The 15790-nt window shown below is 51.8% G+C and overlaps 1 protein-coding gene across 1 annotated transcript; it reads right to left on the bottom strand.

Moving 5' to 3' along the window:
• Positions 1–2376: 2376 nt before the first annotated feature.
• On the bottom strand, positions 2377–12128 carry LOC101536794 (phospholipase A and acyltransferase 2). The gene is made up of 4 exons (XM_058662883.1): positions 12088–12128; positions 8849–8957; positions 5833–6101; positions 2377–2524 (listed from the first exon to the last, which is right to left on the bottom strand). The coding sequence occupies exons 1-4, from the start codon at positions 12094–12096 to the stop codon at positions 2414–2416; spliced, it is 498 nt and encodes a 165-aa protein (XP_058518866.1). The 5' UTR covers positions 12097–12128; the 3' UTR covers positions 2377–2413.
• Between the last annotated feature and the right edge of the window lie 3662 nt (positions 12129–15790).

Below are 15790 nucleotides of genomic sequence, written 5' to 3'. Positions count from 1 at the left end.
GCTGGAAGTGGAATTAGAAGTGGAGTGACCGGGACTCAGAGCTAACAGTGTAATACGGGATGGGCCATCACCACAATGCCCAGGCCAGTTTCTCAGGGATTCAAAGCGTGATTTCCCATGCTTCGATCCTCACCTTGGGGCCTCACATCTTCCCTTATCCTGTCCTGCTCATGGCCTTCTAGAACAGGGTGGCTGCTGAAGGCCAACAATCATCTCCCAGCCCTTGCTAATCCACTTAGAAGGTGTGGCTCCTTATATCTGACCTTCTACCTAACATGAAAGTGTTGTGAGCTGAATGTCTGACGCCTTTGGGAGGTGGAGAGATCCTGGGGGGAGACGCTGGTGGGCCGGGTTAGCGCTCATATAAAAGCGGCCGGAGGTGACTCCAGCCACACACAGGGGACAGGTTCGGGTCATCTCTGGCAAGGTTTTTTTTCCTCCACCGATCAGATGTAACCCCCTGGCATCTTACGTGAGAACCCCCCACCCCCCACCAATATCTCGTGGCCCCTTCCCCAACTCCCACCCACTTACCAATCACCCTCAAGCAATCAACTGTGACAATCTCAGTCACCAATCCCTTGGGCCCCCCCACACACATTGCAGGCTCACCTGGGTTGAAAAAATGAGCCTCCCCATATGCCCGCTTCCTCTCTCTTCACTTCCCTTTTTCCTCTTGGCTCTCCCACCGCCCCTGTCCCATTCCTACCCTGATGGAATGAAAACTTCCTACGTACCTCATAGCGTCTGGTATTTTGGGCTTAAGGTAAAAGAGGACTTAGCTGTGCAAATCAGCTGCATGTAAGAACTTAAGTGCATTTAAAACCTAACACCCCGAATACTCTGGAATACTAGTCAGCCATCAGAAAAAGCAAATCTCGTCATTGTGACAAGATGGGACAGCAGGCCACTGGGCTCAGTGAACGAAGCCAGGCTTGGGAAGTCCAAAGTGCTTGGCATCTCTCCTCTGTGGCACCTGTAGAAGCTGAGGGTGGAACAGCAGCTGCCAGAGGCTGGGCAGACCGGGGCAGGAGACCGTGGAGAAGTTGGCCAGCACGTAGGAAGTCCCAGCTGGAGGGGAGAAGTGAGTCCTGGCACACCATTGCCCAGCAGTGTGACTATACATGGCAGCTGCGGGCCGTGTATTTCATCACAAATTACAAAAGTAGGAGGAGACACAGGCATCTCCTATTTGGAACATGATCCAAAGCTGCATGCATTAGAGCATCGCATGGCATGCCATGCACATGCGTAATTTCTAGTGTGGATTTAAAAGATCAACACACAAAGAATCAGGCATTCGAGACTTCCTGGTCTGGAGGAGGTGGTGACTGAAGCAGATAACACACAGATAGTCTCCCGGGTGACAGCGCTCACAGGTACAGGTGCTGGGCAATGCCCCACTCTCACAGGACGAGCTGTGGAACTTCAGTCTCTTGCCAGTCATTGGAGTCAACCCTCCCTGGTGGATGAACTCTCTGGGGAAGCCACACAGGTTGATGGGATTTCCCGTGGAGCCAGTCTCTGAGCAGACGGGAAGTTCCCAGAAGCCTTTGGTTTAAGATCATTACAAACCAAAGTTCCATTCTTCAGGGTCATCTGAGCTGCTGGAGATCTAAAGCAGGCATCCACTGGGCCCGGCTCTTCCCACAGGGGCCCCGGCCCTGGAGCCCAAGGACACACAGAAGAGACCATGGTGACAGTGCGCCATGGAGGGACAGGGACCAAGGCTCTGGGCCCAGCTTATCAGAAGCTCACTGTTACAGAGAGGGAGAGTGATCACACAAGACACAGGGTAGGATGTTAGGAGGAGTCTTTATTGGCCAAGCTTGGCGACAGCAGCTCCTGCTACACTCCCGGAGCCACTACACAGCACAGCCAAAGTCAGGGGTCTTTAAGCTCTCATCCTCCCGTTAGCTGGAGAGGCCCACAGCACAAACACAGGTTCTAAGCATTCAACGAGCTAAGTGGCAGGAAGCCAGTTGACAGAACCCAAAATTTCTGTGTAGCCAATCAACATAAGCGGCACGGTGGGGGGCAGGAGTGTGCTGAGCCTAAAGGAAGTAGGAAGGATGGGGTTTCCAAACCTCCATGTTCTCACAGTCTCCACTATCAATTAACCCCGCAAGCAGGTGCTAGCTACCAACAACTGCACCCTAGCACACTCACGCCCCAACAGCTTTTCCTGCCAAGGACAGGAACTGGTTTTCCTGCAAGTGTGTTTGACCCAAAAGTTGCTTCTTTGTGCCTGCAGGGGAGGGCAAAGAGCACAAGGGTGAGGTCCCTGACAGCGGGACTTCACCCTCCGCTTCATTCCTCCCACAGAAAGGCTTCCCGCAAAGCTTCCAGGAGCACAAAAAGCACACACGTGCAGGCGGGCTTCCCTGACAGGCTCGAGGGCAGGGCCTTGGAGTTAGTGTCTCTCCCGCCGGCTTCTGCTCACTGCAAGCCCCAAGAGGCCCAGGACACCCAAGCCTGCTATCACTCCTGCTGCCACGCCCACTGTTTGGACCGCATCCGTGACCTGCAGTGGAAGAGGGAGAGGCATGGGTCAGTGCCAGGGATCTGACGGGGAACGCACTCCGGCAGCCTGGCCCTGTCCACTGTGCCCTCTCTCACGGTCACAGACAGAGACCAGGACGTCCATTCCTTCCCCCTTCTCTCTGCCTCTCCTCCTTCCGTCTCCCCTGCCGTCCCCCATCTTTCCCCTCATCCTTCCCTTCCCTCTTCCTTCCCCCTTTCCTTTTTCCTCTCCTTTCTCTCCCCACTTCTCTCCCGCCTATTTCCCCTTCTCAACCCCCCTCCTCTCGCTTTATCTCTCCCTCTCTCTATCCCTTCTCTTCTCCCCTGACCGGTTCCTCTCCCTTCCCTCTCCCCACCTTTGCCATCCAAATACATAAACGTTTTAAAACAGGAAACAGACACCCTGAGAAACCACAGAGATGGGAGGAAGGACCCCCCCACACCACCGAGCATAGCTGCCCTGCGCCTTTGAGACCCCGTTTCTGAGAGATCCATGGAGAACCTTTGAGAACCACTGCTTTCTAGGGTCGGCCTCATGCTGGGCATGCCCCAGGCCTGGACTTTGCTTCCTATGCCCCATCGCTCTGCACTGCAGGCGTTTTAGCACCACCTTCCAGAGGTGAAGCCTGAGGATGAACCCTGTCAAGAACAAAATCCCACGGACAACAGGTGTCAACAAATTCTAAAGCACACATGGCCGGGGACTAAGAAGCAGGCACAGACAGCCTGTTTCTTCCAAAGACCAAGTTCATCTCCCAGTGACCTGCGTGAATGTGGCCAGACATCATTTCATAGAACCTGCAAAGACACCTGAGTCACCAGTGATGGAGGAGGGGAAACTGAGGCAGAGGCCCCTGGGCAGGGCGTGGCAGGGGACCAGCCTGGGCTCAGCAGAGTCAGAAACATGGGAAAATGCAAAGCATGAGGTTGAATGGCAGTGACCTTCCTGATGCTGACCCTGTCCAGGTCCCTGAGGAAGATGTCAGCACTGTGGGTGGCACCTGGGCAACCCTCATGGCACCAGAGGAAAAAGTCAGAGGCCCATGACAGGTGTCTGGAGCACACCCTACTGCCAGGCGGGGCTGTCTCAGCAGCTGGCCTGAGGGACGCAGCCTTGGCTGCCACAGTGTGGCTGTGCATGAGGTAGGGCGCTGTCCTTAGATATGCAGTGCCTATAGCCTTGTGTTCCTGAAAGGAGAGAACAAGCAAAAGACAGAACAGCAGGCTGACAGCGAAGGCACTTGCAAACTGGCAGAGTCTGAAGAGAAGGCAGTGAGAGGGAGAGGGACAGCCAGGCTCCTGAGCTTCCTGCAAGAGCAGAGGCGCCAGGGCGAGGCAGGAATGAAGTAGAAGACAGGTCCTCCCCAAGGCATCCCACCCATTTGAGCTGTAACTGATGGAAGCACAGAGGAGGCCCAACTCCAAGGCCAGTGCTTGGGAAGAACACAACTGTTAGGTTCGAGTTTGGTTCTAGAAGCAGGCAGCCACACAAAATAAAGTTCAGCTCAAAGTAAACTTTACTGGGAGCCATCCCAGGCGAGGGTCACTGGTCCAGCACAGGCAAGGGACCAGGGAAGTTACACCCAGAAGTTGTCAGGAGGAGACAGCAGAGAGATGGGCAGTTCTGCTAGCTGGCACTGTGGCTCTCATGGCCTCCTTCTGCTGGAGCCCAGGCTTTACTGTAGGTGCCTCCTTTGCCATAAGCAGAGGGAGGGAATGAGGGCGCACAGGACTAGAAGTGGCTGGACTATCTCAGACCAGAGCTCTGTGCTAGAACGTACACACTATATGATCCAAAGCATTTTTGATCATATATGATAGAACGTACACACTATCATAGAACAGACACAATATGATCAAAAGCATTTTTCTTTGCCACAACCATGCATGCTACTTTGTTTCTTCTTTACACCCTGTTTCTCAAGGCCTCACTAGACAATCTTTTAATCAACTCTTCCTAGGCCAGTATAGGCCTCCACTCACTCACGTTCTAGTCTAACCCTCTCAGCAGCCGCTCTTCCACCGGCACCGTAATACAAAAAGACTGGACTGAAAGGCTGAACAGAAGGAACTGCTGAAGTACAGTAGGGAAACTTATCACAAGCCAGGAACACCCGGTAACCTTGGAACACCAAGCAGCAGCCCGGGTTCCACTGCTGTCTCTCCTTCCTGCCTCCCTCTGGCCACAAACAACAGAAACGACAAAAAAAAAGACCTCTTTGCCGAGGTCAAGCAGATATTCCCATCCAGAAATGTTTCAGATGCTGAGTCTGTGCGTAAGATCAATACCCCATCACAACACGTCACAAGCATGCACAAACTAGGAGCTGCCAATGCCCCCAACCCTCACACCTATAATGTGCAAAAGCCCAGTGCTGTAAACCCTGGGTGGCCATTTCCTTCACAGGGTCACCCTGCCAATGTGGAAGTGGTAGGGGCTGTCTCCCACCAGGGAGCAGTACGTCACACCCTGTCTCTCTCTCTCATTCTCTCTCATTCTCTCTCCCCTCCCATTGCCTATCTCTCTCTATCTCCTCCTCACAACCTCCAGGTGCAAATTCCCTGGCCCACTGCCTGTGCTGAACCAATAAACCTCGCCTGCAAGCACTCCCAGTAAAGTTTACTTTGAGTTGAACTCAACTCCTTCGGGAGGGAGGCCAGGTCCTAAGGACCACTGCTGGGCACAGCAGGGCAGTTCCCACACCTGGCAGCTCTCGCTCTGGCGTTCTCTCTGCCACTGCCCAGTATCCAGAAGGTGAATCGTGTATAAACTGCACAGAGACATTTTTCATTGGCTGAGTGAGCTGAATGTGAGAATATGAAGAGAGCTCACGAGGGAAGCATGCATGCCATCAGCAACTGACTAGATTCCAACCTCTGCTGAGTGTTCAGAATCGGGAGGTGTTTAAAAAAAGAAATCCAGTACCACCAGGCACAGATAAAGAAATCACCGGTTCTTCAAGTGACTTTAGAACAGGAGTTGGTAAGCTACACCCCGGGACAGGATCCAGCCCGCTGTGACCATCTCTAATATAAATGCAGAGACATGGCCTGTCATGGGAACATGGATTTGCCAAATCGGCCACTCCCTTCCATGGCCGTCACCTCCATCTGCACTGATCTGGGTCATCCACGTGTGGTTGTGGTCATCCCCAACCGAATGTGATAGCCACAAAGGTGACAAGTCCTTCTCTGCTGTCTTGTCCATGTTCCCTGTTGTACCCCTGGCCCAGCCATGGCAGGTGACCAGCACATGTCCTGAGGACATGGTCTGCTCCTGGGTCAAGGGAGACCCCAATGAGCACTCACCTGGTCACTGCGGGAGATCCCATAGCGCAGCTCATTCACGAAGTGCTCACAATTGTCATGGGTCAGTGAGTAGGGCACCTCATTGCCCACCTTCTCCTTGGCCAGCTGGACAATCTTGTTGGGAGGCAGTGGTGGGTACCTGCCGTCATGCTTGTTATTAACCCGGTACTTGTCCTTCCCAGCCACCTTGGACAGCAGTTCCTTCTTCACTATGGCTTTCTCAGCCAAGACAGACATGACACTGGATGCCCCAGCTCCTGCAAATTCACCTGTGGAAACCATCATGTCAGCCCGGCGCAGGGTCACCAGGGCTGAGAGCAGGTTCCAGCTGAGCCAGCCTCAATGCCCTTGGCCCCATCTCTAAGGACCTGTCCATCTTGCATAGGCTGAAATTCAAGAACAGGTCAAACTGAAGCCTGGATGGCTTTTTGGGAAGTCACCAGGGATCCCAGGTCTCTGGTTTCTTCCTGTCTTAAAAAAAGGTTTTCAAGCACCAGGTGGGTTCACATGTCCCTGAAAGAATCAGGGCTTGAGCTAGTAGACAGCCATGTCTCCATCACCAGCCTAGAAAAAATCGCTGGCTCCCCAACCAGGACCAGCACCGTGCAAGCACCTGCAAGTGAGGGGACATTTGCAGTAGTATGAAAGAGGACCCCTGAACATGACCAAGGCCCACCCTCAGAATCTTGGCTCACTCACCATCAACCTTAGCCAGCCCTGTCCCCACTCATCTCGCAACCTGGCCCCAGGGCCCTGTTCTATGACTTCATCCAAACCTCCAGTTTTCTGATTCATCTTTCCTGGGAGGTCCCCACCTCCTCCGTTTCCCAGGCTGCTGGAAGCTGAGCTGAAACAATGGTTAGTGACCGAGACTAAGTCAGTGGGGAGCAGATGGACCACAGGAAACAGACCAAGCAGACCTGCTGAGAGCTGAGCCCTCCTGGGTGCTAGGGTGCATCTGCCCGTTCACCGCAGGCATGTGGGACATGAACCAGTAGATGAGGCTGCTTTTGCTGTCAACTCTGTGTGTGTGTGTGCGCACGCGCACGTGCGTCTCAAGTAAATGAATAGTTTGTATTGGATTCTGTGATCCATACCCCTTGTTACAGACATAACTGAAAAGAAAAAATAAATAAGTAAATAAATAAATTTTTTAATTAAAAAAAACATAGCTGATGCTCCAGCCTCTGAATCTATGTTTCTCTAATAAATGCTTTAAATTTGGGCCCAGCGATGTGGCCTAGCAGCTAAAGTCCTCGCCTTGAACATGCCAGGATCCCATATGGGCGCCAGTTCTAATCCCAGTGCCTCCACTTCCCATCCAATTCCCTGCTTGTGGCCTGGGAAAGCAGTCGAGGACAGCCCAATGCTTTGGGATCCTGAACCCGTGTGGGAGACCTGGAGGAAGTTCCTGGCTCCTAGCTTCGGATCGGCACAGCACCGGCCATTGCGCTCGCTTGGTGAGTGAATCGTCAGACAGAAGATCTTCATCTCTATCTCTCCTTCTCTCTGTATATCTGACTCTGTAATAAAAATAAATAAATCTTTTGAAAAAATACTTTAAATTCATCAGCCTCAGGGCTGGCACGATGGCTCATCCTCTGTCCTCAAACACCAGCATTCCTTATGCGCATCAGTTCATGTCCCAGCTGCTCCACTTCCCATCCTGCTTCCTGGTGACGACATGAGAAAGCAGCGGAGAATGACCCAAAGCCTTGGGACCCTGCACCCACGAGGCAAATCCAGGGGAGGCTCCTGGCTTCAGATTGGCTCTGCTCTAACCTTTGCGGTCACTTGGGGAGTGAACCAGCAGATGGAAGATTTTTCTCTCTGTCTCTCTTTCTCTCTGGAAATCTGCTTTTCCAACAAAAATAAATAAATCTTTTGAAAAAAGAAATGAAAAAACATTTGGATATGTATTTCTGAAAATTAACCAAAATGGAAGGCATGGTTTGAATATAGCCTCAAACCAAACTCCCACAATAACGTAACTTAATCCTTATTTCTCCCCAAAATACTGGCTCTGTCTACAAAGCAAAGCTACTCTCACATGAACAGGATCTTCCACAAATTGTAGCCAGTCAGCTACAAAGATGCTCGGCCTGTACTCCCCACCTTAGCGGAATGTGGGTTCCAAAACAAATCAGGCAACAATGTGTGCAGAGTCTTCAAAAAGTTCATGGGAAACACAAACCATGAACAAACTATGCGTGGATTTCATTTCTTTTATCCTAGGATTCCCTGGGTCTTTCAAAGATCCCTTATACTTCTTCCTTCATGCTATGCCTGCTCTAAGCCAAGCTTCTTGCCAATTTCGGCTTGAAGTTCCCTCATTCCTGAATTCTTCTTTTCAGTGTGCAATAAGCCTCTCAAAGGTACATACAAGTGTGTACATACACCTGCTGTGTAGCAGCCCAGGACATACAGGGGTGATCTATTTCATCTGAGTCCCTGCTGTTCAATAGGTGAGTGGCTTCCAGGGTCCACCATTCTCCTTGAAGCCATGATGCTCCAACCCTACACCTGCACCTGCTCCTGGGAGGAAGGGAAGTTTATCCTGGCTCCACAGAGAATGCAGCCACATGCTCCAAGTCAGTCAGTGAGCAGAGCAGCCAGGATTCCCCAGTGTTCTGCTTCCATCACACAGCACAGCCAGCCAGCCAGGGTGGACTGTTAGAAGGAAATGACTGTTGTTGGCTGTGGCTTACACCTCCAGAACAACCAACATGTAGGCTATGGGACGCACATGGGGGATGCTGAGCAGGTAGAGAAGGTTTGGCTGGGGCTGAACCACTCACCCCCATAAAAGGGAACAAAGGTCCAGAACCATCTTTCCACCAACTGACTGATAAGAACAGGCAGCTTCTGATACACCCAGCAGGGAAAAGCGTGATTCATTCAACCGAGACTTCATGAGTGCCAACTCCACCGGGCAAGAAACAATAAACATGTTCCCATGACTCTGTTTACCCTCCTGATCTCAGTTAGTGTACTTAGAAACAGAACCCTTACTCACTTGGGGGAGCCAAATGGACCACGTAGCCACATCCCACATAGATGGCCCAGTGTGAGTAGCCAATGCGAAAAATCTCAATCAGATCTCCAACTTTTGGTGTCTGTGAAGCCTACAATAAAAAAGCCAGAGACAGGTAGGGGTAAAGATTTGGAAAGAACATTCTAGAACCTGACCTGCAAGGACTCTTGACCCAGATTGCAGTCTCACTCTGCTCATTGCCTGCAGGGAGAAGGGAGCACTCCTCACACTGGGAAGAATCCCCTCCACTGGCTAGGGCTGCTGGTCCATGATGGTGTTCCACAGGGGACCTGGAGACAATGAAGAGAATTATGGCTAATAGCGATCAGGAGTGTGAGAAATGATGCATATGAGCTGGGAATTGATGTACCATGTGTGTGTCAGCAGGTGACACCTGAAACGTCTCAGTGACGACCACCTGTCACACACGGTTAGCCTGGATCATTCATGTGAGTCACAGGGCTCCAATGTGCAAAGTCCACAACACCAAACCCAGTGTGGAACACTCAACTCATGTCTCCCATCGCATCTTTGGGGGAGAAGAGCATTGCTCCATCTTGAGAGGAGCAGACACTTAAGTCTAAATGACTTTTGATGGAGGTAAGCATTGTGGTGCAGTGGGGCAACCCACCCCTTAGGATGCCCACCTGCATATCAGAGGGTTTGGTTCAAGTCCCAGATCTCTGCTTGCTACTCAGTCTCTTCCTAATGTGCACCCTGGGTGGCAGCAGGTGATGGCCCAAGTGCCTGGGTTCCCACCTCCCGTGTGGGAGGCCTGGCCAGACTTCCTGACCCTTGGCTTCAGCCTGACCCAGCCATGGCTGCTGTGGGCATCTAGAAAGTGAACCAGTGATCTCTCAGCTTCTCTCTCTCTCTCTCGCTCTTTCAGTTTCTCTCTCTCTCTCTCTCTCTCTCTCTCTCTCTCTCTCTGCCCTTAGCAATCCAGACCATCCCAGGAAGCCTGAGACGGCTGACATCTGGGCTCAGGCCAGAAGCAGGGTGACAGATGGCAGGTGTGCCTGCAGTTCCTAATGGGGCAGTGCGCTCAGCTCAAGCAGAAGGAATGCTGCCCTTGCCACAGCGTTCTATTTCTGAACCACTCTGAGGTCAGCAATTGCCACTCCACCCTCTGACTAGGTTGAGCCAGGCCACAAGGGTCAGGTCTACCCTGATCAGGAAGCTAAGGCACAGCTGGGTGGTGCAAAAACTGCTGGCTGGGAGGCTGGGGTCGGATACAGCTGGCAAGACGTTGATGGCCAGATCAAGGGCCACCTGGAGGAGTGGGCATTTGGGCACAGGAGACAAGAGACATCCAGGACACTGGCATCCCATTTTGGGGTGTCTGGACTTGGGTCTCAGCTCTGCTCTCCGTTCCAGCTCTGGGAACCAGAAGGTGATAGTTCAAGTACTCTGATCCGTGTCACCACAAGAGACCCAGATGGGGTTCTGGGCTCCTCACTTCAACCAGGTCAATAGGCATTTGGACAAGTGAACCAGCAGATGGGAGAGCATGCTCTCTCCTCGCCACCTCTTGTTTACAAATAAAGTAAAAACGAATTATTTTTTCCCAAAAAAATTAGCTCGATAAAAGGACAGACAGAGTTATCAGAAGCTTGGGGCCACACATGGGCTGCATCCTATCAAATATGCTGAAACCCAGATGTACATAACAATATTTTTTTAGATTCATTTTATTGGAAAGTCGGAAATACAGAGAGGAGGAGAGACAGAGAGAAAGATCTTCCATCTATTGATTCCATCCCCAAGTGGCCATAATGCACAGAGTTGAACCCATCCAAAGCCAAGCGCCAGGAGCTTCTTCCAGGTCTCCCACAGAGACCCAGTGCAGGTTCCCAAGACTTTGAGACATCCTTGACAGCTTTCCCAGGCCACAAGCAAGGAACTGGATGGGAAGCGGGCCACCAGGACACAAACTGGTGCCCATATGGGAGCCTGGTGCAGGCAAGGCAAAGACATTAGCCACTGGGCTACCATGCCAGGCCCATAACAATATTTTCAAAACTCACAAGGCATCACCAAATTATACAAAGGAATCACCATTTTATTCCCAAAAACTGATAAATAAGGAAAAAGAATCAAGAATATTCTATATAAACTGTGGTCAAGAGACCATATTAAAAACTGCAGTGGGGGGCTCGGCAGCTTTGCCTAGTGGCTAAGGTCCTCGCCTTGATCCCATATGGCCGCTGGTTCTAATCCCAGCAGCTCCACTTCCTCTCTCTCTCCTCCTCTCAGTATATCTGACTTTGTAATAAAAATAAAATAAATCTTTAAAAAAAAAAACTGCAGTGCGGCCTGGGGCAATGACTCAGTGGCTAATCCTCACCTTATACACGCCCAGGACCCCATATGGATGCTGGTTCATGTCCCAGCTGCCCCACTTCTCATCCAGCTCCCTACTCTTGGCCTAGCAAAGCAGTGGAGGGTGGTCTAAATCCTTGGGACCTTATACCTGCATGGGAAACCCGGAAGAAGCTCCTGGCTCCTGGCTCCTGGCTCCTGGCTTCTGATCAGCACAGCTCCAGCCATTGCAGCCACTTGGGGAGTGAACCAGTGAGTGAAGGATCTGTCTCTCCTTCTTCCTGTAAATCTGCCTTTTCAATTTAAATAAATACATCAATCAATCAATCACACAACAAAACCCAAAGCCAAGGGCAGACAGGTGCCACAGAGGTGAAATCATTTCTAGAATTATTTGCCTCCCCTACCGGAGGACTTGGTTTAAATTCTGATTATTCAGCTGCCTATCCAGCTTCCTGCTACTGCACATCCCATGATGCAGCAGGTGACGGACCAAGTGTTTTAGTCCCTGTCATCCTCAGCTTCCTTCCAGGACCTCCACCACTGCCCACACAGCTGTGGGCATCATCCTGAACACAGGCTCCCCACACCCCACTGCCACCCTGCACCCTGGGAGGCCAGGAAGCCACTAGGAATGTGGCCAGATGACACTTGGAAAAGCATAAATCCAGACCCTTGCAGGTGCCACCACTCCCTCCCCAGCCTCTGTGGACCAGAACCCCCACCGCAGCTGAGGCCAAGACACCTTCTGGGCTTTCGTTCCAGGGCCAGGCCAGGGTTCTGTACGGACTGCATCTGAGGGAGCCAGCCCATAGGGCTCAGTGTGTGCCAGAGCTCCCAACGAACCAGGACCCACACAGAACGACCCCTCCCTTCTGATGCTGTGTCTGGGGACTCACCGAAGCCATCCTGTGTCCAGCAGATGACCTGTGTCCAGCTGCCTGCAGGTCCAACCTTTTATTGGCAACGAAGAGTTTCGTTTTCCTTTCTCCACCTGCTTATGCATGGAAATATGTCACATCAAAGACCAAGATTCATACACAAATCATTTGATCATCAAACAAGGGCAGGGCACAGGTATGGAAACTGCAGGAGAGAGGAAACCAGAGTTCAAGAGGGAGACTCCGAGGAATGGGCTTAGGTGTGGTCAGCAGCATCAGTTAGTTAAGCCATGGTCGACAGTGCCAGCATCCCAGACCAGAGCACTGATTCAGGTCCCAGGTACCCCATTTCCCGTGAAACTCTCTACTAAGTGTCTGAAAGGGCAGCAGAAATTACCCAAAGCTTGTGTCCCTGCACCCGTGTGGGAGACAGGCTGGAGTTCTAGGCTCCTGGCTTCATCCCGACCTAATCCTGCTGCTGCAGTCATTTGGGGAGTGAACCAGCCACTGCAAGGTTTCCTTCTCTCTCTCTCTCTAACTCTGCCTTTCAAATACATTTTTAAAATTCTTTAAGTGACCAAGTAGTAAGAAAGGAGGAGAGAAGGGGAGAGAACAAGATCAGAGGATGGGCAAGGGGGAGAGAGAGCCTGGAGCCCACAGGGAGAGTTTCCCAAGGGAGTGTCCACTGCAGAGTCAGCCAGAGGCCAGCACCTCTGCCGTGGGCATGCAGCACAGGAAGGCAGGGACGAGGGTGTTTGGAACCTGGGGCCATGACTTGGACAAGGCCCAAATAACAAGCAGAACAGCCCAAGTTGATTACGGGAAAGATCCTGTGCTTCTTAAGGGCGGGGGCCAACAATCACACAGCCAGGCTGAGCCTCCAGGCCCGGAGACAACGGGGGTCTTGGAAGAGGGACCTTCTGCTGTGTAGACACAGCTTCTCACTGAATGGTTTCTGAAATTTTCCCAGCTGTAGCAGCCCTTCTCTGTCTCCTGCCTCAAGCCCAGGATAAGGGAGGCAGAGCCGGAGATTGAATCGTAGAAACACAGAGACCGCAGGCTTTGCTCGGATTCCCTTAGCTGTCTCCCACCTCACTGCCATGCACTGCAAAGCTGATGGCATGAGAGAAGACACCAGAACACAGGTGTGGCCCCCGCCCTGGCCCTTCCCCACCCAGGCAGCTGCAAAGCAAGTGAGCCTGGCCTGAAGACAGGCAGGAACCATTCTCCTACCTCCCATTCCCAGGTGCCAATCAGAGTCAAAATCTAGGACAGGTGGCTGTGGGAAGCTGCTTTTTGAAAGGCACGGAATCGCAGCACCCCCACCCAAACCCCAAATAGGTTCTCCTCTCCTGATAGCCAATCCCAGCCAACACCCCCAGGCCCGGTGAACAGGAAAGGGTGGGTAGGACTCAGAGAGGCCCTGTGTCCACAAGTGGAGGGCATATGGATGGGCAAACCAGAACTCACAACCTACCTTCTGCAGGCTCTTAGCAAAACAGGAGCTTCTGTGTGAGAGGCTGAGGCCACAAGTGAAACTGAAACGACCAGGTTCTGGCACTTGCTCAGAACAGTTTCTCCTGTGCTGGCCACCCCCTCCTCCTCGGGGTCACAGAGGGACAGTCCTCCCCTTCTGGCTGGAGGGAGGGAGTGGGGTTGGCACAGCCACTTCCCTCTGCCCCCAATGGCCACGGCCACTTGCTGCTCCTTGGTGGTCAGGCGACCTCACAGTGGCATCACTGCCCCGTTGCCCTGAGCAGGAGGACTCGGCTGACTGCTCTCACCTGCGGCAGTGTCTGGCGGGGCTGGCCCAGTGACCAGACTGTGCAAAGCAGAAGTGGGAAGAAGCACCATGTCCTGGCGCTGGGGTCGTAGCTCGCTCCCCACCCCGGGGTGGACAGATGGCGGGAACTGAGGCCCTGGGAGCCGTGCGAAAGGAGAGACCCAGGGCAGGTGGCAATCATTGCATCCCTGCCTGGGCAGAGAAGGCGGCAGTGCAGCCACACACCCAGGCTGCAGGCGAACCCTAGGACCACAGCCTAGAACACGTATATTTTTGGTCAAGTATTTTTTTTTCTTTCATTGAAGAGGGGAAAGTCCCAATATCTTACAATTTCATTTTCCAAGAACTTTTTGTTGTGCCCTCGTATTCTTTTTAGTGAGTTTTATTCACTCTTCTATAGAAGAATATTTGTAACATATGTCTACTATACCAAAAACCAATAAAGCACATATGTACCCACCACCTTGCTGAGGAAATAGAAGTGGCTAGTGCCTTTTTTAAGATATAGATATAGATACTTTGTTTAAATTCAGCAACAGAGGAAGAGAGAGACCTTCTGTCTGCTGCTTCACCACCCAAATGACCATCACAGCCACTCCGGGCCAGACGGAACCCAGGGGCCGGAAACTCCATCCTGGTCTCCCACATGGATGGTAAGGACCCAAGTCCTTGCCCCATCTTCTGCCGCCTTCCCAGGAGCATTCACAGGGAGCTGAGTCACCTGCGGAACAGTCAGGATTTGAACTAGAGCCTGGATGTGGATGCCTGCATCACGAGCGGCAGCTTAAGGTGCTGCCCCACAGCACTGGCCCCAGGTGTGAGCTCTACCTTACATGTGTGCTACAAACGCCTCCCTACTGGTGTTCATAGTGCTACCAGTGTTTACAGTAGCCATGGTGATGAAGGATGTGTTATTGGCTTCTCTGGGCCAGGGGAATTCCAGAGTCGACATCTCTAGGTGTGCCTTTGAGAACACTCAGGATGGACTCTGGGTTAGACTCAGCAGATTGACTAAAGCCAGTGGCCCTCCCCAGTGTAGGCAGGCACCACCCAAGGCACCCAGGACCTGATCAAAACCAAAGGCAGGGGAAGGAGGAGCTTGGCCGGCCAGTGCTTGCCTCACAGCTCAAGCAGGGATGTCTCCCTCATCTTTTCCCAACCTGAGACTGGGATTCACACTTGGAACCTCAGAGGGATTTGCGTCACTGGCTCCCGAGACAGACCCTGCTGGCTCTCCGATATGCAGCTGGTAGATGGTGGCACTTGGTGGCCCCCTTGGCAGCAGGAGCCAATTCCTCATAACAGAACAAGGTATCCAGATAGGGATCAGTGATAGAGGTGGATACATACATGTCTCGATGACAAGATAAACACATACATTAGGTGACTACAAGCAGATGCTGCATGGATGGATATAGTCTTCAAAATGTGTGTGGACATGCATAGTATGATAAGATCACAAGTGGATTTCAAAAATTTTGCCTGGAAATTACTTAATTTTTTTTAATTTGAAAGGCAGAGAGGAAGAGATCAATAAACACAGATCTTCCATCAGTAGATTCATTCCCCAAGAACCTTCCAGGGCCAGCAAGAGTCAGGAACCCAATCACATTTTCCCATGCAAGCAGCAAGGACTCAAGTACAAGGACGTCGTCACCCACTCCCTGTCAGGTTGCAAATTACCGAAGATGGAGAGAGACGTGACACTAGGACGTAAGTCCAGCACACTGATGCAGGATATGTGGGTCCCAAGCACTGTGTTAACCACTGAACCAAACAACCACCCCCAATTAACTTACAATTCCGTTTTTCCATAGACTTTTTTTTAAGATTTTTTTTATTGGAAAGTCAGAATTACAGGGAGAGAGATGGAGAGAAGGATCTTCCATCCACTGATTCAACTCCCCAAGTGATCACAATGACCAGAGCTGAGCTGAT

The sequence above is a fragment of the Ochotona princeps genome, chromosome 4, assembly GCF_030435755.1.
Source record: "Ochotona princeps isolate mOchPri1 chromosome 4, mOchPri1.hap1, whole genome shotgun sequence".
Classification (NCBI taxonomy): Eukaryota; Metazoa; Chordata; class Mammalia; order Lagomorpha; family Ochotonidae; genus Ochotona; species Ochotona princeps.
This window is presented reverse-complemented; position numbering and strand designations above follow the sequence as displayed.

Bases quoted from the DNA above. Each gene is read 5' to 3' on its own strand.
- LOC101536794 (XM_058662883.1), bottom strand. The intron at 6,102-8,848 runs GTGAGTAAGGGT...TGGTTTCCACAG, and splicing joins GGTCCATTTGGCTCCCCCAA to GTGAATTTGCAGGAGCTGGG. The intron at 2,525-5,832 runs GTGAGTGCTCAT...CTTCCACTGCAG, and splicing joins GGATCTCCCGCAGTGACCAG to GTCACGGATGCGGTCCAAAC.